General features: G+C 52.0%; 1 protein-coding gene across 1 annotated transcript in view; it reads left to right on the plus strand.

Moving 5' to 3' along the window:
• The window catches only part of ASTN2 (astrotactin 2), a 423,548-nt gene that overhangs the window by 105,885 nt on the left and 296,840 nt on the right, over nucleotides 1–20,823 (plus strand). Inside the window, exon 3 of the mRNA XM_054174585.1 lies at nucleotides 12,942–13,326. Within this exon, the coding sequence (XP_054030560.1) occupies nucleotides 12,942–13,326 (385 nt within the window). The remainder of the gene's footprint in view (nucleotides 1–12,941; nucleotides 13,327–20,823) is intronic.

Below are 20,823 nucleotides of genomic sequence, written 5' to 3' on the forward strand. Positions count from 1 at the left end.
ACATCCTGCTGGATTCAGTTCTGGTGGATGGCCCACCTGGGTGGGCAGAACTTATTACACAGCTCAGGACAGTCTACAAAACTCCTATAAGATGTTCCTGTAGGCAGCAGTCAAACAGAAATGGTCTGCTGGGTAGGGCACTTTGCACCCAGCCAGGGACAACCAGTCCCATGAGCCCAAGGTGCAAATCCAGAGGTTGTTGAAGTGTTCTGATTGAGGATCCCCCAAGTGACCACCTGTAAGATGGGAGGCTCTGCAGGAAGGTGAGGTGGGGCAGGGACATGTTTCTCACTAGCCTCAGGCAAAGCAAGTGTGGGTCAAGCTGCTGTTCCTAGTGATTTCAGTGAAACCAAGATAAAAACTGCACCTCGGAGGGCTTCCTTGCTCTTCTCTTTCATTTGGGAAGGTATTATGGCCACACAGCCTCTTTGGTGTTCTCTGATATTGGGTGGATTCCCTTCCCCTAGCAGAGGTTACCTTTGCTGTAATGCTGCTGCAGGGCAGGGCAGCTGGCCATTGGGATGCTCTTCATCCAAGCCAGCTCCCTGTGGGTGGTCAGGGTTTGGGCTCTAATCTAAATACACAACAGAGAAGGACACTAGGTGGATGATGGCTCTGTGCTTGCTGCTTTTGAGGGACTTGCCTTTATTCCCATATTTAATTGCATTCCCATGTTTAATTGTGTCCAGTTCTGGGCCCCTCAGTTTAGGAAAGATGTTGAAGTGTTGGAAGGTGTCCAGAGAAGGGCAACAAAGCTGAGGAGGGTCTGGAGCATAGCCCTGTGAGGAGAGGCTGAGGGAGCTGGGGGTGTTTAGCCTGGAGAAGAGGAGGCTCAGGGGAGATCTTCTTGCTGTCTACAACTCCCTGAAGGGAGTCTGTAGGCAGGTGGGGGCTGGTCTCTTCTCCCAGGCAACCAGCACCAGAACAAGAGGGCACAGTCTCAGACTGTGCCAGGGCAGGTTTAGGCTGGATGTTAGGAAGAAATTCTTCATAGAGAGAGTGATTGGCCACTGGAATGTGCTGCCCAGGGAGGTGGTGGAGTCACCATCCCTGGAGGTGTTTAGGAAGAGCCTGGATGAGGCACTTGGTGCCATGGTTTAGTTGATTAGATGGTGTTGGACTTGATGATCTCCAAGGTCTTTTCCAACCTGGTTAATTCTATTCTAAGATGCTTTGTGTGTTGGCACAGCTCTGGGCTCTCCTAATCTGCAATATGTGGTGGTCCTTGCCTGTGAAACGTCTCTGGTGCTGGAAAAGACTTACTCTGTGTGTGGTGACCTTTTGAAAAGCAAAGTGGTTCATTCTCAACTCCAAGTGAATTTTCCCTTCCCTTAGAATTTGGCTAAAGTGCAGTTTTGATGCAGGGTGTAGATGAGCTGAGCGAGAGGAACGTGTGCCATGGGTCTCTGGCAGGGGGGAGGGGATGGCGAACTGAAACTCCTTGGGAAAACCAAACAGCTTTTGTTTCTGTCTCAGCTTTGCACTCAGGCAGCCTGCCCACATTAGGGAAACATGAGCATGACCACAGGAGACCTTCTGCATTTTAAAGTGCTCCCTGGGGGAGGGCAGGCTGGGGGTTAGCCGGGCAGCGGCGGAGGTGAGCCGTTTAGCGCCCATTAAAATCCCAATGTATTCAATCTGCACTTGGGCTTTAAAGAGAGCTGGCAATCAGGTGCTTCATAAAAATCACCTCCAACCCTCCTCTTTCAGTTCACTGTAAATAAATGCCCCCTTTTTTCTTTATGTGTGTATCATAAAAATGGATTAGAAGTCACTTTGAGTTGTTACCCAGGCACGATGGGCAGCTCGGGATCTGCAGGCGTGTTGGGGGTGATTGAGGATTGTGTGTTTGGGAGGCCATTCAAGTAAACAGCTCCTGGAACACCTCACTGCATGTCTGAACGGTGCAGAAAGGCTGACTGGCAGGTTCACTCCTTTTCCTTGCCATCCTTGGATGAAACAGCGAAACAAAACTCAGTGTGGCTTTGAGTGCACCCTCAGCGAGTTTGCTGCTGACACCAAGCTGTGTGGTGCAGCAGACAGGCTGGAGGGAAGAGGTGCCATCCAGAGGGACCTTGACAGGCTAGGTGGGCACAAGCCAACCTCATGAGGTTCAACAAGACCAAGGGCAGGGTCCTGCATCTGGGTTGAGGCAATCCCAGGCACAAATCCAGGCTGGGCAGGGACTAGCTGGAAAGCAGCCCTGAGGCGAGAGACTTGGGGGTGCTGGGGGTGGAGAAGCTCAACAGGAGCTCTCAGTGTGCACTTGCAGCCCAGAAAGCCAACCAGAGCCTGGGCTGCAGCAAGAGAAGTGTGGCCAGCAGGTCAAGGGAGGGGATTCTCCCCCTCTGCTTAGCTCTGGTGAGACCCCACCTGGAGTACTGCCTCCAGTTCTGGAGCCCCTATTACAAGAGGGATCTGGAAGTGCTGGAAGGTGTCCAGAGAAGGGCCACGAGGATGATCAGAGGGCTGGAGCACCTCTCCTATGAGGACAGACTGAAGGAGTTGGGGCTGTTCAGTCTGGAGAAAAGAAGACTCTGAGTTGACCTTATTGTGGCCTTCCAGTATCTGAAGGGGGCTACAAGAAGGCTGGGGAGGAACTTCTCAGGATCTCAGGTAGTGATAGGACTGGGGGGAATGGAATGAAGCTGGAGGTGGGGAGATTCAGGCTGGAGGTGAGGAGGAAGTTCTTCCCCATGAGAGTGGTGAAGCCCTGGAATGGGTTGTCCAGGGAGGTGGTTGAGGCCCCATCCCTGGAGATGTTTAAGCCCAGGCTGGATGAGGCTCTGGCCAGGCTGATCTAGTGTGGGGTGTCCCTGCCCATGGCAGGGGAGTTGGAGCTAGATGATCCTTGTGGTCCCTTCCAACCCTGACTGATACTACTACTACTATGAAATAAAGTGATGTGGGAATGTGGCTTTTTGTCTGACTTGTTAGTTCTCTCTTTTTTTTTTGAGGTGAAGAGTCAGAGATGTTGAAGTTATGGTTCCCACAGCAGTTGTAACTCTCCTCTGCCTGTGTTAGACTTTGCAGGACTGTATATGCTATTAAATTTATGCCCCCTGCATGTACATGTGACGTGGCAAGCAGAGCATCCTTGTGTCATGGATCTGCACAGAGCAAGCCTGGGGGAACCCTTCCTCTCAGTCCCCTGGGCCACATCCTGCACTCCCTTACACCACTATAAACCCATGCAGAGAAGGTGGATTGTAAGTGCTGTCAGCTCTGGGCCAGGGCTGGGTGATGTGGTTATGATAACACCAAGAGAAGGCAGCACCCTGTCAGTGAACTGCTGGAGTGAGTCGAGGGGAGGCCATAGAAGTGATTAGAGGGCTGGAGCATCTCTATGGATACAGGCTGAGAGAGCTGGGGCTCTTCAGCCTGGAGAAGACAATGCTCTTCTAGGGAGACCTTAGAGAAGCCCTTCAGTAGCTGAAGGGGCTACAGAAGAGCTGGGGAGGGACATTTTACAAGGGCTTGTAGTGATGGGATGAGAGGGAATGAATTGAAGCTCTAGGAAGGCAGATTTAGACTGGATATTAGGAACAAATTCTTTCCAGTGAGGGTGGTGAGATGCTGGAACAGGTTGCCCAGGGAGGTTGTGCATGCCCCCTCCCTAGAAGGTGTTCAAGGGCAGGCTGGAAGAAACTGGGAGTGAACCTGTTCTAGTGGCACCACAGTATCACCAAGGTTGGAAGAGACCTCAAAGATCACCAAGTCCAACCTGTCACCACAGACCTCATGACTAAACCATGGCACCAAGTGCCACATCCAATCCCCTTTTGAACACCTCCAGGGACGGTGACTCCACCACCCCTGCCACAAGCGTGTGTCCCTGCTTGTGGCAGGGGGCTGGAGCTAGATGATCTTTAAGATCTCCTCCAACCCAAAACCACTCTGTGATTCTGAGAACCATTGCTGGAGCTTGATGGTATTTTAGGAGCTGTGGAAAGCAGGGGGGTGGAAAAGGCTTAGTAAGTTCTCTTCAGGTCACAATTGAAGCAGCCATCCCTGCTCAGCAAAGTGCTGAGGCGTGTGCTGGAGTCTCGGGGACTGCAATGGGAATTAAACCCCCATTTAAAGTTAAGCATGTGGTTAAGCACCTTGGAGAAGCGGTGCTCGAAGGGGGATTTGAAGCATGTAAGGAGAAAATGCTCTATTTTGTAGCAGATTTACCCTGTATCATTGCTGGCTTCTATGGAGAGGTGAGGTCGAGTGGTTTGGAGAGGAGGATCAGATCCAGATCTCTCAGGAGTGTCTTTTAAAATGCATTTTTACTTCTTTTTTTAATCTTGGCATTCATTGCTTCCTCCCTAACCCTGGTACTGGTGAGGCCACATGAAGCCTGCGGTCAGCTTTGGGGCTCTTGCTCTCAAGGAGGACATTGAGAGGCTGGAGCAGGTCCAGAGGAGGGCAACCGAGCTGGTGAAGGGCCTGGAGAAGAGGTGTGGTGAGGGGCAGCTGAGGGAACTGGGGGTGTTTAGTGTGGAGAAGAGGAGGCTGAGAGGAGACCTTCTAGCTGTCTGCAACTTCCTGAAAGGATGCTGGAGCCAGGTTGGGATCAGTCTGTCTTCCAAAGTATCAAACAATAGGACAAGAGGAAATGGCCACAAGTTGTGCCTGGAGAGGTTTAGGCTGGACATGAGGAAAAATTGCTACCCTGAAAGGCTTTTAAGGCCTTGAACAGGCTGCTCAGGGCAGGGTTTGAATAACAACCTGGAGATGTTTAAAGAGTGTCTAGACAAGGTGCTTGGGGACATGGTTTACAGAACTGGAAGGGACCCCAAGGATCATCCAGTCCCAACCCCCCTGCCTTGGGCAGGGACACCTTCCATTAGATCAGATTGCCTGGAGTCACATCCAGCCTGGCCTTAAAAGCATCCAGGATGAGGCTTCCACCGCCTCCCTGGGCAACCTGTGCCAGTCTCTCACCACCCTCATGGGAAAGAACTTCTCCCTAACATCCAATCTGATCTACCTACTTCTAGTTTTGTTCCATTCCCCCCAGTCCTATCACTGTCCTACACCCTAATGAGTCCTTCCTCAGCTTTCTTGTAGCCCTCTTCAGGTATTGGAAGGCCACAATAAGGTCTCATCAGAACCTTCTCTTCTCCAAACTGATCAACCCCAACTCTCTCAGCCTGTCCTCATAGGAGAGGTGCTCCAGCCCTCTGATCATCCTCATGGCCCTTCTTTGGAAGCTCCAGCTCATCCAGGTCTTTCCTGTTATAGGTGCTCCAGCACTGGACACATCACTCCAGGTGAGGTCTCATGACAGTGGTGTAGAGGGGGAGAGTCCCCAGGCTGCTGCTAAGTGGCCTTGGTAGTGTGGCACACTAATGGTTGTACACCCCAGCCAGCTGCATGCTGCCTTGCTGGCTGACCTTGGTCATGCTCTGCCTCAATTTCCTGCCATGGGCTCATTTGCTGATTCAGCATATAAGGCTATGTGCTGTCAGAGGGTGGTTGTGATTCATGGACAGGGGTGGGCTGTTGCCTGCTCTTCCCTGCAAGGGCTGTCAAGCTCTGTAATAGGCTTTCCAGGCCAGTGGTGGAGTCCCCATTCCTGGAGAGACTTAAAAGCTGTGTGGATGTGGTGCTGAGGGACACGGTGAGCTTGGCAGTGCTGAGTTAATGGTTGGACTCTGATCTTAAATGCCTTTTCCAACCTAAACAAATGATCTTCTCCCCAGCCCTGCTCACTCTTTAAAGCTGGAGGGATGATGTGCATCTGAGGTATGTCCTCCCGGGCCCCAGGAGGGCAAAGAAGCTCCAGGGTGCAGAGGAGGTCATGATGAATGGTGGTGTGCAGGCAAGGGAAGATTGAGAGGTGTCTGCAGAGATCAGCCCTTATTTTTCATCATTAATGATCTGAAAGGAGGTGCAAACAGCATGTTAATTAAGATCCACAGAAGAAACATTTAAGCTGAGAGGTGCAGCAAAGAGGAAAGCAGCAATAAGTCACAGGAGCCCTGGGGAGAAGCTGCTGTGGTGCAAAGGTTTGATGTGGGCAGGGAAGAAGCAGGACACAACATGTTAAATGTGCAATTTTTCTTCCTAAGTTGTCCTGAACGCTGCTCAGTTGGGGTGTGGAGGTCCTGCAGTGCAGTCTGGCCTGATGAAAGGACTGCTGGTGGGGCTTGGAAGGAGAGAATAGATAGACCTGGGACTGCCCCTGGCCAGCCTGGGCACTGGTGGGTATCTTCCCCAGGTTTGGCTGCAGCAGAGGGTTGTCTGAGAGTGTTGGTTGCCAGTTCAGACACTGTTACAACAGCTCATGTGGGTGATCCCAGCTCAGGTTAAGGTTTGCCCTGGGAGGTGGCCTCAGGAGATCTGTGCCTGGGAGCAAGCCTGTGGCTGGTGAAATGGCATTGGTAGGGTCCCTCCATGCTGCCATTTGCCAGCACTTTTAGTTGAAATGAATTAAAAATCCCTTGGCTCAAATTAGCAGCCTGGCTGAAACCTGCTGCTAGTGTTTGCTCCACCTGCTCCCTGAGCTCTGCTTTAGTACAGCCCCTGGCAATGGTGGGGATGAGCCAGGAGAGCTTTGTGTGCTGACCTCCAGAGGTCCAAGGTTTGGCCCGTGCTGGTGGCACCTCTCCTTTGTTGTGCTGGTGGGTGGGCTTGCCTTACCTGGTGTGCAGGGTCTGGTGGCAGCATCTGGGTTGACCTGAGAGGGGATGAAATGCTTGAAAGGGAGGTGAGCTGCTTTGGAGTTGGAATATGAGTAAGACAAAACTGGGGCAGTGGAAGACCAGAATCACAGAATGGTAGGGGTTGGAAGGGTGGTCTGGAGATCACTGAATCCCACCTCACTGCTAAAGCGGGGTCAGTTAGGGCAGACCACAAAGGAGCACATCTGGGGCAGTTAACAGCTTGTAGAGAAGGAAATGCTGCAACCTCTCTGGGCAGCCTAGCTCAGGGATCACGTTGAGGTGGTGGTTCCAGTTTGTCTGCTGCCCCTTGTCCTATCACTGGCCACCACTGAAAAGAGCCTGGCCCCATCTTCTTGAGACTGTGAGGTATTTGTAGACATTGATCAGATCACCTCTCAGCCTTCTCTTCTCCAGGCTAAACAGCTCCAGGTCCCTCAGCCTTTCCTCATGAGGGAGATGTTCTATTCCCTTAACCACCTTCATAACCCTAGAAGGGACTGTGGGGTCACCTGCTGTGCCCTCAAGTGCTTCACAGGTTGCAAGGAGTCCCAGAAGCCTTTATTTGTCATTTGAAATGACACAGAGCTCTGCTCAAGGCAACCATGCTAGATTTAAATAAAGAAATAAAAATTTTTAAAGGCCAATTGACAGTGATGGATAATCTGCTGCAGCCCTTGGTAAGCTGTTCTGCTGTTTAATTACCTCAGTACAGGCTGGGGGATGATGAGATTGAGAGCAGCCCAGCAGAAAAGGACTTGGGAGTGCTGGTGGAGGAGAGGCTGGACATGAGCCAGCAGTGTGCACTTGCAGCCCAGAAGGCCACTGGCATCTTGGGCTGCATCAAAACAAGTGTGGCCAGCAGATGGGGAGAAAGGATTCTGCCAGTCTGCTCTGCTGAGAGGACTTCTGGATTGCTGTGTCCAGCTCTGGAGTCCTCAACACAGGAAGGACATGGACCTGCTGGAGTGGCTCCAGAGAAGGGACACGAATATGATCAGAGGACTGGAACACTTCTCCTGCAAAGACAGGCTGGGGTTGTTCAGGCTGGAGAAGAGAAGGCTCTGGGGAGAGCTTATAGCAGCATTTCAATATCTGATGGGGGCCTACAGGAAGGCTGGGGAAGGACTGTTTAGAAGGGCTTGGAGTGATAGGGTGAGGGGCAATGGTTGGAAACTGGAGCAGGGTAGATTTAGGTTGGACCTTGGAAAGAAGCTCTCTTTATGAGGGTGATGGAATGCTAGAACAGGTTGCCTGTGGAAGAGACACAGGCCCCATTCCTGGAAACGTTCAAGATCAGGCTCCATGGGGCTCTGATCAGCCTGATCTAGTTGGGGGTGTCCTGGCTTGCAGCAGGGTTTGGACTAGATAACCTTTGAGGGTTCTTTCCTACCCAGCACATTCTGTGATTCCATGAGGGTCCTTGGAGCCATGGCTCCAGGCTGAGGGCACCCTGTTTCACTCAGCAGCAGGTAGGGAGTCATAAGACTGTCAGCCAAAGCTTGCTTTTGGATGCCATGTGGGGGCAATAGTGACTTCAAAGTTAGAAAGGCAATAGGGGGATTTTTCCCTTCAGGGCAAACCAGTTTTGCTGTGTCCTGCAGAAGAGGTTCTTTGGTGTAACAGGTTTTCCCAGCCCAAAATGTGTTCTCCTTCAGCCTGGAAGCTTCTGTTGATCTCACCTCCTTTTGAGGAGGTGGCTGGTAGACCATTAGGGCTTACTCTCACTGTGGCTGGGCTGTGTTGCTGTGGTTCTGCTGTGTTTGACTGCAAATCTGAAAGGCTGAGGGACTACAGAGATCTATACCACATCCACTCCACTATGGACAGCAGAGCTGAGCAGGTAAAGTCAGGAAAGAACAGAGCCTGGTGCAAGGAAGTTTGTCCAGAGGAGCACCAGGACTCCCTCATCTTTCCCTGCTGTGGTAGGGAAGGGTGGTGGCTTGTGATTGAAGAAGTTCAGGTATCCTCTTGCTGCTCAGAAAGTCAGCATCTCAGGCAGATGCCCAAACAGTGAGTGCTCTCCAAGCCGGCAGCTTGGCAGTCTTCATAATGTATATGAGAAGCCAATCTCTTGGGCTTTGAGCTGGCTTTTTCCATCTGTTTTTCTACTGTGCTTCGAAGAATCTTAGAATCAGAGAATGTTTTGGGTTGGAGGGGAGCTTTCAATGTCATCTGGTCCAACCCCCCTGCAGTCAGCAGGGACATCTGCCACTGGACCATGTTGCTCAGAGCCCCAGTCAACCTGACCTGGAATCTTTCCAAGGACAAAGCATCTACTACCTCCCATCAACCTCAGCCAGTGTCTCACCACCCTCAGAATAAAGAATTTCTTCTCTCTCTCTAGTCTAAATCTCCCTCTTAGTTTAGAACCACTACCCCTTGTCTTGTCACAACATGCCCTGCTAAAAAGTCTGTCCCCATCTTTCTCATCTCTCTCTTTAAGTACTGAAAGACAACCAGAAGGTCTTCCTGGAGCCTTCTCTTCTCCAATCCTAACTCCTTCAGCTTGTCCTCACAGAGAACTTCCAGCCCTTGGATCATTGTTGTGGCATCCTCTGGCCCAGTTCTGACAGGTCCATGTCTGTCCTGTTCTGAGGACTCCAGAGCTGCCCCAGCACTGCAGGGGGGGTCTCAGCAGAGCACAGCAGAGGGGCAGAATCTCCTCCTGCCACCTCCTGCCCACACTGCTAGGGATCAGCCCAGGACATGGTTGGCTTCTGGGCTGCAAGAACACGTTGCTGGGTCATGTCCAGTTTTTCACCCACCAGCACCTCCCATGTCCTCCTCCTTAGGGCTGGTCTCCATCCCTTCTTTCCTCAGTCTAAGTTGATACTGGGGATTGTCTCAACCCAGGTGCAAGAAGCTTGAGCATGGCCTTGTTAAACCTCACAAATTTCCTACCTCACAGCCTTGCTGCTTTCCAGCTGGAAAAGAACTGGTGGGCAGATTTGCAGGACACACTTGCTCCAGTGCCAGGAGCCCTGCAGTTCTGCATGCACATGGCTGTCCCCACCACCTCTCTTCCTTCCCCCATCCTCCTCCCCCTCTCCTGCAGGTCTCAGCAACCCTCCTGCACCTGGCAGCTCCCTCTTGGCCAGGGCTGGGCACTGGGGAGCGTGCTGGGAAGGACATTAGGTGGGAGAATATGCATGTTCACAGCTCAGAGGATTAAAGGCCCGTGTTCTTATCACTGCAGAACAGAGTATTATAAATCCAGCCTTAGAATACCAAATCCCCGCGCGGCTCGGCCATTGTTTGGGAATATTAAAAAGCTTGGAGACAGAAATAATCAGTTTCCCAATGACACATTGTCAAATAAAACATTTCTCATATTATCCCTTCCTTCCCCTTTCTCTCTCCTGCTTCCTCAGTTGGATAATTTAACATGAAAAATAGATTAAAATGAGGCTGGCTTGAATGCCTCCAAAGTTTGACTCCTTGAGGTGTTTCCCCCCCCTGACTTTTCCCCAGGAAGCTCTCCCGGTGTCTGTGGCATGGTTAAACAGCTGCTCATGCAGAGTCAGGGAGGAAAGGAGAGTGGTGAAACCAAGTTGCCTGCTCTGAGCCCGTGAGTCCTCGCCCCAGGGGCTGGCACAGGCACCCCCAGCCTTTCCTGGGTGGCAAGAGGATGTTTGTCTTGGTGGCTGACAGAGCGGAGGCTTCCAGCTCATCCCCAAAGAATGCAGGAGCAGGGCCTGGACTAAGAACCTTTAGCTCTTTATGGTGAGAGTGGTCAGGCATTGCAACAGGCTGCCCAGGGAGTGGTGGAGTCACCATCCATGGAGTGTTCAAAAGAAATGTGTAGACATGGCACTTTGGGAGGTGGTTTAGTGGGCATGGTGAGGTTAAGTTGCTAGTTAGCCTTGATGATCTTAGAAGTCTTTTCCAGATGAACCTATTTTGTGCTTCTATGATTCCCTGAGCCAGCTCTGTCACTCCTGAGCCATGGTGGAGAATGGCACAGTAATAGCCTCTGTGCTTTTATGCCTTTGTGTAATTTCTCCCATGCAGAGAGATCTTCAAATGTAGAATGGGTTGGAAGGGACCCCTAGAGGTCATCTATTCCAATGCCCCTGCAGCAAGGAGGTGCATTTGGATCAAATCCTGAAGAGCCCAGTCCAAGCTAACCTGGAATGGTTCCAGGCATCTAGCACCTCTATAGGCAGCCTGAGCCAATGTAAAACATTTCTTCCTTCTTTCTAGTCTGTCTCCCTCTTTCAGTTTGAAACCATCACCCCTTGTCCTGTCACAACAGGTCCTGTGAAAAAGTCTGTCCCCATCTTTCTTGTCAGCTGCTTTAAATACTAAAAGGCCACAAGAAGGTCTCCCTGCAACCTTCTCTTCTCCAGGTGAAGCAATCCCAACTCTTCCAGCCTGTCCTTGCAGGAGAGGTGTTCCAGCCCCCACATCATTTGTGCATATCCAAACCTCCTCTGGTCCTGCACCAAAAAGGTTAACATTCTTGTGCTGAGGATTCCAGCATTAGGGAAGCCAAACTGAGCAATGTCCTTCTGAATCTCTGGGCTTCATTTAGGGGAAGAGATGTGGAGTTTCTGATGGGAGATGCTGTCCTGGGCTCCTTTCTGCAGCACGTCATGGTGCTGGGGTGGTCCAGGGAAGCATCTCTCCTTTGCTCCTGAGGCCTGTCTCCCAGCTAACTCATTCTGCAAGCTGCAATTTTTGATGCCAGCTCTTTACAGCTGATCTTGTTTACAAGTCAGAGCCGTGCTCTGGGTACATCACAGTGCTTTGTATCGAACACAGGGGGAAGCTCTGCACGTCTTGCTCTGGTTTTCCACGCTCTGTGGAGCTCTGGGCTGTGACATTCCCAGAGCCAGCTGAACACCCTCCCTGCCCTGGCTGTTCCACGTCGTGCTGCAAAGCCCCAACTGCTCACACTGCTCCTGATTTACATGCCCTGCTTTGCTTGTCTGCCACGGGATACAACTGCTCCAGAGACGCAGAGATTAGGGGGCTGGAAGCTGGCACACGCTCAGCTCCTGCCTGCGCAGGCTCAGCTCCCGAGTCTCACCTCCAGAGCAGGCAGAGGCAGGGCTGGCTCCATTTGGCACTTCCCAGCCTGGCTTGGCTCCTGTGGGAGGAGAGGCCAACTCCATGGACATACAGTGTCCAGAGGAGGGCCAGAAGAGCGATCAGAGGACTGGCAGAGCTGCTGTCTGAGGAAAGGTTGAGGACTGGGTTTGTTCAGCCTTGAGAAGAGAAGGGTTAGGGGAGACCTTATTACTATGGACCAGTACATAAAGGTTGGCTACCAGGAGGATGGAGGCTCCCATTTTATGAGTAGTGCCAGTTACTGCTGGGGAGATTCTGACTGAACTCCAGAAGAAAATGTTTCCTCATGAGAAACTGGACATTGGAATGATCTCCCAAGGGAAGCAGTGGATTCCCCTACACTGGGCAGTTTTAAGACTCGGCTTGACAGGGTGCTGACCAGCTCATTTCAACTACACTATCACCTAGAAAGATGGGGCCAGATGATCCCTGGGGTGCCTTCCAACCTGGCATTCTGTGATACAGAGATTTAGGAAGTTAATTTGTTTTGTATCAGTTTAATGTCGTGATGTAAGTAGGACTTGTATTGACTACAGTTTGGATGTGGGGAAAGAAGAGAGCTTTACAGTGAAGGTTTTGGTCTGTAATATGTTGTGCTGTGTCCCCAGGTCTGCAGCTAAAGTCTCATTGAAACCTTTGGCAGATCACAAGCAGAAATGATGGAGCTGGAGTTAACCGTGCCCAGGGGAGCGGTGGTTGCATGGTGCAGTTTGTAGCACCTTTGTTTGTGTGAAGTGTTGTGTGTCTCTGCTGAGGCTTTACTGCTCCCTGGTAGCTGGCTGGGTTGTTTTGATGAGCTGTTTTCCCCTAATTGGTGAGGATGTGATCACCTCCTTTCTCATCTCCCCGTGCAGGGTGGGAGGGGGAGTTTGCCCGCTACAGACTTTGTGCACATGGGTGGGCCAGGGGGACCCAAGGGGTGTGTGGGCAAGAACAAAGTCCCTAGGAGAGTGGGCAGAGCTGAGCCAGGGGTGTCACTGTGCTGCCCCCACCTAAAAGCTACCTCTGGCACTCAGCTCCACCTGTGAGTCATATCCTGCCCCACAGGTGGCTGCTCCATGAACCCACCCAGGTGTACCTCATGGAGTGCTGATGAAAAGGTGCTTCAGAGGGAAAAAGGGAGGCTCTGTGGCTGCTGGTCACAGTGTCTCCTGAGCCACCCCTCTGCTTCCTGGCCCGTCTCCTGACCCTTGCCCTTTGCTGTGCCTGCAGGGCGGGCTGATCGCGCTGCTGCTGCTCCTCTTGGTCTTCATGGTGGCTCTGTACGCGCAGCGCCGCTGGCACAAGCGCCGCCGTATCCCGCAGAAGAGCGCCAGCACCGAGGCCACCCACGAGATCCACTACATCCCCTCGGTGCTGCTGGGCCCCCAGGCCCGAGAGAGCTTCCGCAACTCCCGCCTGCAGGCCCACAACTCCGTCATCGGGGTGCCCATCCGCGAGACCCCCATCCTGGACGACTACGAGGACGAGGAGGAGGAGGAGACCCCGCGCCGGGCGGAGCCCAGCACCCGGGAGGATGAGTTCGGCAGCCAGGTGACGCGGACGCTGGAGAGCCTGGGCCGGGCTGGGGAGGAGAAGCCCGACTACGAGAAGAAAGGTTTGTGGCTTTGCTCGCTCCCCCTTCCCTCGCCCCATCCCCTGCTGGGGTGTCTGTCCCGTGCAGTGTCACCTAGAGGGGTGACTCCTCCATCCAGAGTCCCTGGGCCTGGCGCTTGGCTCTCCAGGCTCTGGCCCTCGGCACTCATCTGTGAGGTAGTGCTGCAGACCTTGTCCTAGTGCTGCTCTTCCTGAGAAGGGAATCACCTTTAGATGGTGCTGGGGGAAACTGAGGCACCATACCTGTGAGCCCTCAGCTGTCGCTGCCAGCTCCAAGGAACAGGTCTTGCAGCACTTCCTGGCTGTGCTTTAATGGTGGCTCAGGTGCCAGAGGGATGCGTGAGCTGCGTGCCCCACAGAGGTGTGTTCGTAGGGTTTGACACATCCCTTTGGCAACATCCTCTTCCAGAACCAGTCTTCTATCTCCAGCATGAGCCTGCCTTGTGTAATGAGCCTGGAAGCTGATGGCTCTGCTTTCAGGCTTGGTGGTGTCCCTTGTCAGTGGCAGAGAGTTCTGTGAAAGCCCTGGTGGGTTAGGGGATGCCTGGCTGGGGGAACTGAGTGGGCATTTCCTCAGGGAGTGGGGATGCTCTCTTCCCATGGGCTTGTGCAGAGTCATGCACAGGGCAGTGTGAAGCAGTCATTCCTGCTGCTCCACTCCAGCAGTGCTGTGTCTCCTCATCCTCAACAGGATGGGAGTGCTGGGTTTCATCCTGGCTTTTTGCTGTGGGTGAGTGCTAGAATATGGGCATCAACAAATCTATAAAGCTGATCAATATCTAAAGGGTGGATGTCAGGGGAATGGGGCCAGACCTTTTTCAGTGGTACCCAGTGATAGGAAGAAGCACAGAGCTCAATCCATGTGGATCTGATGAATGAATCCTGACCCTGTGAGCCATTTCCTGCCCGTGGTGTTTGGTGTGTCAGGCAGTGCTGTATAGCACCTGTAGGTCAGATTGGAAAGAAGCCTCTGCAGCTCTGTGGATGGGGGACCTGGCTGCTGCCTGTCCCTGCGGTGCTGATTGCCTGTAAGGTGCAATATTGGATTATGCTGCTGTTGGCAGGGTTAAATCCCCTGCTAGGCACCTGGACTGAGGTGCCTGTTCCTGAGCAGGTGAGGTGCTACAGATGCTTTGTGCCTTCCCTGCAGGTACAGAGCTGGGGTCCCTTTGAAGTTCCTTATCCCCAGAGCTCTGTCCACCTTAGAAAGAAAGTCACAGTGGGGTCCCTGTGAGTAAAGCAGTCGAACAAGGCCACAGCAAGTTGCTGATAGTTGGATACAACAGTGTTGTCTGTGGCCACACTGTGTCATCTCACCTTGTTGCTGGCTGTGCTGGGTATGTGGGAGCAGAGGGGAGTCTATGTGGAGAGGGCTGAGCAGCTGGGGTGGCACATTACCTGCTATCAGCCTGCACAGGCTCTCCTGAGAGAGGAGAGGACCAAACCATGGGTGACAGGTGCTGGTGGTGACTCAGTGCTCTACTGGAAGCACTCAGGAGCCCTAAGAGGAAACCAGTATGGGAGCCCCCATAAAGCAGCCTAGGCTGGCCACTCTATTTAGTTGGTTTCTTACCTGCAAATGAAACTTGAGCTTGCAAGCAATGTGGTTCTGCACTTGGAGAACTGTGGGTGAGAGGACCAGGCAGGCTCTAGGTGCAGTCTCACTGCCTGTGAAGGAGGCTGGAGGGACCATGGGCTGCACGGGGCCGCCTGCATGATTCGGGGGGGATGTTTCAGCAGCGCTTTCCCCAGAGTGTTTCAGCTAATGCACACTTGATTGCCTGCCTTCCTAAAGTCTGTCTCTCAGAAGCTGCAACACCCACCCACCTCTGCTTATTGAAATGTCATTAGGAGCCATTTAATGTTGTTCACCTGCGCTGCACAGGGAAGCACATTTGAATAAACAAAAGCAAAGTACATTAGTGCTAATTGCTGAATGACTGCGAGCAGGGGCGAGGGAAGGATGTGCTGGGTGTCTCTGTGCAGGGAAGGGGCTCTTGAGGCAGTGCTGAACCCTCCCCTCCCTTCTTGTGAGTGTGTGGGATAAAACTGAGCACCCATGGTGGCTGGGATGGGGGGCAGGGGGGGGACAGGGACTCTTCTAGGCTCTGCAGAGGAGACTGCAGCTCTGAGCAATGGAGCCAGGGAGAGCCCAGCTGACACATTGTGTGTGTAAAGCAGGTGCTTGCACTTGTGATGGTCATAAGTGGTGGCTGAGGTTGTGTTTCTTCCACCTTTAAAGTGCTTTTTACTCTTCCCCCCTGTTAAACAAAGCTATTATGACAGTGACAGTTAGCATTGCTCAGACAAACACAGAGGTGCCCAGAGGTCCATCTGCCCTCCTGGAGTGCTGATCTGAGCATCCCTTTTGGCATCCCCCTTTGTGGGTGCCTGGCCCGGGGTGTTAAGAGATGTTTCCCCAACCCTCTGCTCAGTAAGAATGAGCAAATGAAAGCCTTCATAGATCTTAACTGAGCTTACCCCTTTTATTCTTTCATATTCTCTTCTTTGTTTTGCTTTTCTATAAATTATTTAGAGTTGTGTGAGTGGGGAAGACAGCAGTAACTGCAATTCAGTCCTCTTCGAACATAATAGTAAACAAGATCTAGGGCAGAATATTAAACTATCCAAGGGCTTCAGGAATTGGCAATAAAGAACTTCTTACACTGACTGAAAAATCCACACACACCCCCCCCCCCCCCACAAGCTGGGGCTGCAAGTTGCCTGCAGGGCCAAGGCTACCCCAGGCTGTGAGAGATGCTCACAAATACTCCCACCAGTTCAGCTCGTGATGCTGTCAGGCTTTGAACCTTGTATCAAGGCAGGTTTGTGCCTTGCCTGGTCTGATCCTTCCAATCTGTGCTGGTTCACACTGTGCTTCCTCCTAGGAAACACAGCTGGTTTGGCCTCAGGTGCCCATTCCATGAGGAAGAGTGTGGGGTTTTTGTTCCTTATGTGGAGCTTCTGCATGCATCAGGGTTGGACAGGGAATTGGGCTGGGCAGGGTGGCTGGAAAGTTGTCTAGCAGAAGAGGACCTGGGGGCACTGGTTGACAGCAATGTGCTCAGGTGGCCAAGAAGGCCAAACAGCATCCTGGCCTGGATCAGTAGAATTGTGGCCAGCAGGACCTAAGAAGTGGTCCTGCCCCTGTACTGAACACTGGTGAGGCTGCACCTTAAATTCTGGGTTCAGGTCACTACATGCAAGACATTGAAGTGCTGGAGCATGCCCAGAGAAGGATAATGAAGCTGGTGAAGGGTCTGGAGAACAGGGCTGGTGAGGAATGGCTGGGGCAACTGGGTTGCTTTGTCTGGAGAATAGACTGAAGGGAGACCTTCTGGCTCTCTACAACTCCCCAAGAGGAGGTGGCAGTGAGGTGGTGGTTGATCTCTTGTCCCTAATATCAGGTGGTAGAACAAGAGGAAATGGCCTGAAATTGTGTCAGGGGAGGTTTAGGTTGGACATCAGGGAAAATTCCTTTTCTGCAAGAGTGGTGAGGCATTGGAACAGCTGCTCAAGGGGATGGTGGAGTCACCATCCCTGGAGGTGTTCAAGAAAAGTAGGGCCTTGGTACTTTGGGACATGGTTTAATGGCCCCGGTGGTGTTGGGGTGATGGTTGGACTCAACCTTTGAGAGCTTTTCCAAGCAAAACAATTCTCTGATCCTGTGACTCTGCCACATAACAAAATGGAAAGTAAAGTCCCAGCTTGGGAGGCTGAGCAGCACAAATGCAGGTTTTGGGCAAGCAGGGCACGGCTCAGTGAGCCAAGCTTTCCCCCCAAGTCTCAGGCAGGGCTCTGCGGCGCTGCAGCTGGGAAGGCTGCTCCCGCGCGTGCCGGAGCAGCTGAAGTGAAGCCCAGAGCAAACACAACGCAGGAGCAATGTGCTGAATAATGACAGCCAGCAACAAGCGTGTCTGAGTGATAAAGTTAATGAAATTACAGGTTCTGACCTGATAGCAGGCTCTGCTGTGGGTAGATAAACAGCAGGGCAAAGATGAGATGTTTATTTCTCCCCAGCTGCAGTTGTAATCAGGATGCACTGTGCAGGGCCATTAACATTATTACTGTTATGCAAAATCATTTTTGACTTGGGGGAAAGAAGAGGGAGGGGGGAAAAAAAAGGGAAAGAAAGAGAAAATCCCCCCAACTCTCTGGAAAATGGAAAGCTGACAAAATGAGAATTGCAGCAGGAGCACAAACTGACCTGGTGACATTGCACAGAGCCCAGATGAATTGAGGCAGAAGAAAAATCTGAGGCAGCCTAAGAAAAGCAGGGGGGTGGGGTTGTTCAAATGACAAACAGGGTGAGGCAGGTGGCAGCAGCCCTAAAGAGCCAAGGAAGATCCCTTTGTACGGGTCTGGAAAGGGGGCTATGTCCTCTCCTCTTGGTTTTGGGGTCTGGTCTCTCTGGTAGTTAAAGGTTTTCAGGGATCTTGTGTCCCATGGGTCTGTGTGGAGTGAAGTGTTTGGGATCTTGGTCTCTGCTGAGGAGCCTCCCATGTCCCAACCCAGTCCTTGTGTGCACTGTTCTGCAATTGAGATTTGGGTCACTTTGTGCAGGTGTTGTCACTGTTCTCACTGCTTCTGTCCTCACTCCTCTGGGTAGTTTCCAGTCCATGATTCTGATGATTTCTGCTCTCCTGCCTTTCCCAAGCAGATGGCCTCAAGCTCCAGCCCTTTGGGAATTCTTAACTTGCTTTCATTTTTTAATATACACAGCTCTCATCTTTACCAACATGGTTTCACCCTACAGCAGCAGGAGCCCTTTGCTTCTGTCCATCATAGAATCATTTTGGTTGGAAAAGACCTTTAAGATTGAGTCCAGTCATTACCAAGTGCTACTTGAAGGGCTTTGTCCCTCAGTCCATGGCAGGTAGAATAGAATAGGATAGGATTAACCAGGTTGGAAAAGACCTTCTAGATCACAGAGTCCAACCTATCACCCAACACCATCTAATCAACTAAACCATGGCACCAAGTGCCTCATCCAGTCTCCTCTTAAACACCTCCAGTGATGGTGACTCCACCACTTCCCTGGGCAGCACATTCCTATGGCCAATCTTTCATTCTGGGAAGAATTTCTTCCTAACATTCAGCCTAAACCACCCCTGGCACAGCTTGAGACTGTGTCCTTTTGTTCTGGTGCTGGTTGCCTGGGAAAAGAGACCAACCCCCACCTGGCTGCAACCTCCCTTCAGGTAGTTGTAGACAGCAAGAAGGTCTCCCCTGAGCCTCCTCTTCTCCAGGCTAAGCAAGCCCAGCTCCTCAGCCTCTCCTCACAGGGCTGTGCTCCAGACCCCTCCCCAGCTTTCTTGCCCTTCTCTGGACACCTTCCAGCATCTCAACATCTTTCCTAAACTGAGGGGCCCAGAACTGGACACAGGACTCAAGGTGTGGCCTAACCAGTGCTCAGTACAGGGCAGAATGACCTCCCTGCTCCTGCTGGCCACACTGTTCCTGATGCAGGCCAGGATGCCATTGGCCTTCTTGGCCACCTGGGCACACTGCTGGCTCATGTTCAGCTGCTGTCAACCACTACCCCCAGGTCCCTCTCTGCCTGGCTGCTCTCCAGCCACTCTGATCCCAGCCTGTAGCACTGCCTGGGGTTGTTGTGGCCAATGCATAGAACCTGGCACTTAGATGTATTAAATCTGCATCCCCAGATGGGGCACACTGGATGCACAGAAGTGGAATTAGTACATGAAGGCAGACACAAGTCCAGCAGTCCTGAGTATGGGGTTGCACACAGGGTCCTCAATGAGAAGACTTTGCTAAACTGAGTGTCCTGAGGACCAGCAAGAGGCAGAACTTCTGCCTGGTGAAAAATGAAGGGAAAATAGATGTTGGACTTGAAAATTGACTATCTGCAATTCTAGTCCTGCAACAAAGGGCCCATCTTTATTTTCTCAGTTTCTTTCATGTTCAAAAAAAAAGAACTTTTCAAGCAGGCTTTTGTGCTGGCTTCACAGACTCTGCAGTCTGGGGATGGCCTCCAAGTCTAGACAGGAGACAGGACTTATTACTGATGGTTCCAATGATTAATACCATAGGCATATCAAAGGTGTGGTTGTGCAGTCATCTTGAATTCATATCTCCTGGACTTTCTTCTCACCTGCTGGGTTAACCTAGGTAAACCTCTGAAGTTTCTCTTGCTTAATCCATGGATGCTTTTCTCTGTAGTGATAGCAAGAAGCTTTTGAGCATGCCTGAGAGATGGTCTGGTACCTGGAGTAAACCTGGAGATGTAGATGTGGCTCCACTGGCACTGAACGTTTTGGCAACCCTGGTCATGTCACTTAATGGCCCACTCCTCTGTGAGTTGATGAGGGGAGCAGAGAGCAGCCAGGGCAGCATGAAGAAACCTTGGGAGCTGCTGGTGTAAGGGATTGTGGCCCCAAAAACCTCCCAGACAAACTCCTCTGGGTGATGCAGTCTGGGAGAACTGCAGGAGAAGGGTTTTGACAGATGAGTGGTTTAGGTTTGATATAACAGCCAAAGGCAGGCAGGAGAAGGGTCCTGGTGATGAGAAGAGGGAGGTTTGTGTGCCACTCAGTAATGCTGGAGCAGCTTTCGGGGGGTTGCTTTCTCCGTCATGACCTTCACTTCTCAGTGGAGACTCCTCTGGAGGAAAGAGGTAAGGGAGAGCTCTGGCCTTAGGTCATGGCTGAGGAAAGACACATTTTGGGGGCTGAGATGTGAAAGAGGAGGGCAGGTAGTTAAGGTGTGCACTAAGAGTTTCTATTTGTTATATATGAGCTGTTCAGTCTCTTGGAGGTGAGGCTTAAAGACAGGGTGTCAAGAGGTGGTGCCCTCATAATGGGCAGGGTGAGGATGGTGTCCTGTGTGATGAGGAGAGGGGAGCCCAAGGGCAACAGGAGCAAGATGACTGCACTGATGTTGCTGTACCCAAGCTGCAGCATCCTCAGGGGGACATTAGGGCCTGGCCAGGCTGGTGGCTGGGTGCCTGCAGGGAGGTTTGTGCTGTGTTGAGCCATCCCTGGCGCCCATGCCAGAGCTGGGAGCCGCTGTCTGCAGCTGCTGTCGGCTCAGGCAGGCAGATGCAAGGCCACCCTGAATCCAAGCATTAACCGGAGGCTTTCCGAGCCTTTAATAAATAAAACCATGGCTTAAGGTCTGCTGGGGCTGGAGGCTAAAATGGGACAATATGTGTCGAGCTGGCATCTGATGTGTCTTGGGGCTCTGTCTTCTTTCCAGTGCCCTGATGGGATCGTGACCCTCTTTGTACGTGATCAGCTTTTCCCGGCTCTAATCCCTGCCGGCTCCTTGCGTAATTCACAGAGACGCTTGGAAGCGTGTGTCCACGCAGCCTGCCTCTGCAGAGTGGGGTTTGCTGAAGGCTGCTGTGCCTGGCTGAAAACCCAGCTGCAAACTTCAAATGAATAAAATTTAAGAAAACTAACGAAATAAAAACAGGCCCCACCGGGGCAGGGATTGGGTCCCAGTTCAGGAAAGCATTTAAGGACTTGCTTAGCTG

Source organism: Dryobates pubescens, chromosome 29 (assembly GCF_014839835.1).
Source record: "Dryobates pubescens isolate bDryPub1 chromosome 29, bDryPub1.pri, whole genome shotgun sequence".
NCBI classification, from domain to species: Eukaryota; Metazoa; Chordata; class Aves; order Piciformes; family Picidae; genus Dryobates; species Dryobates pubescens.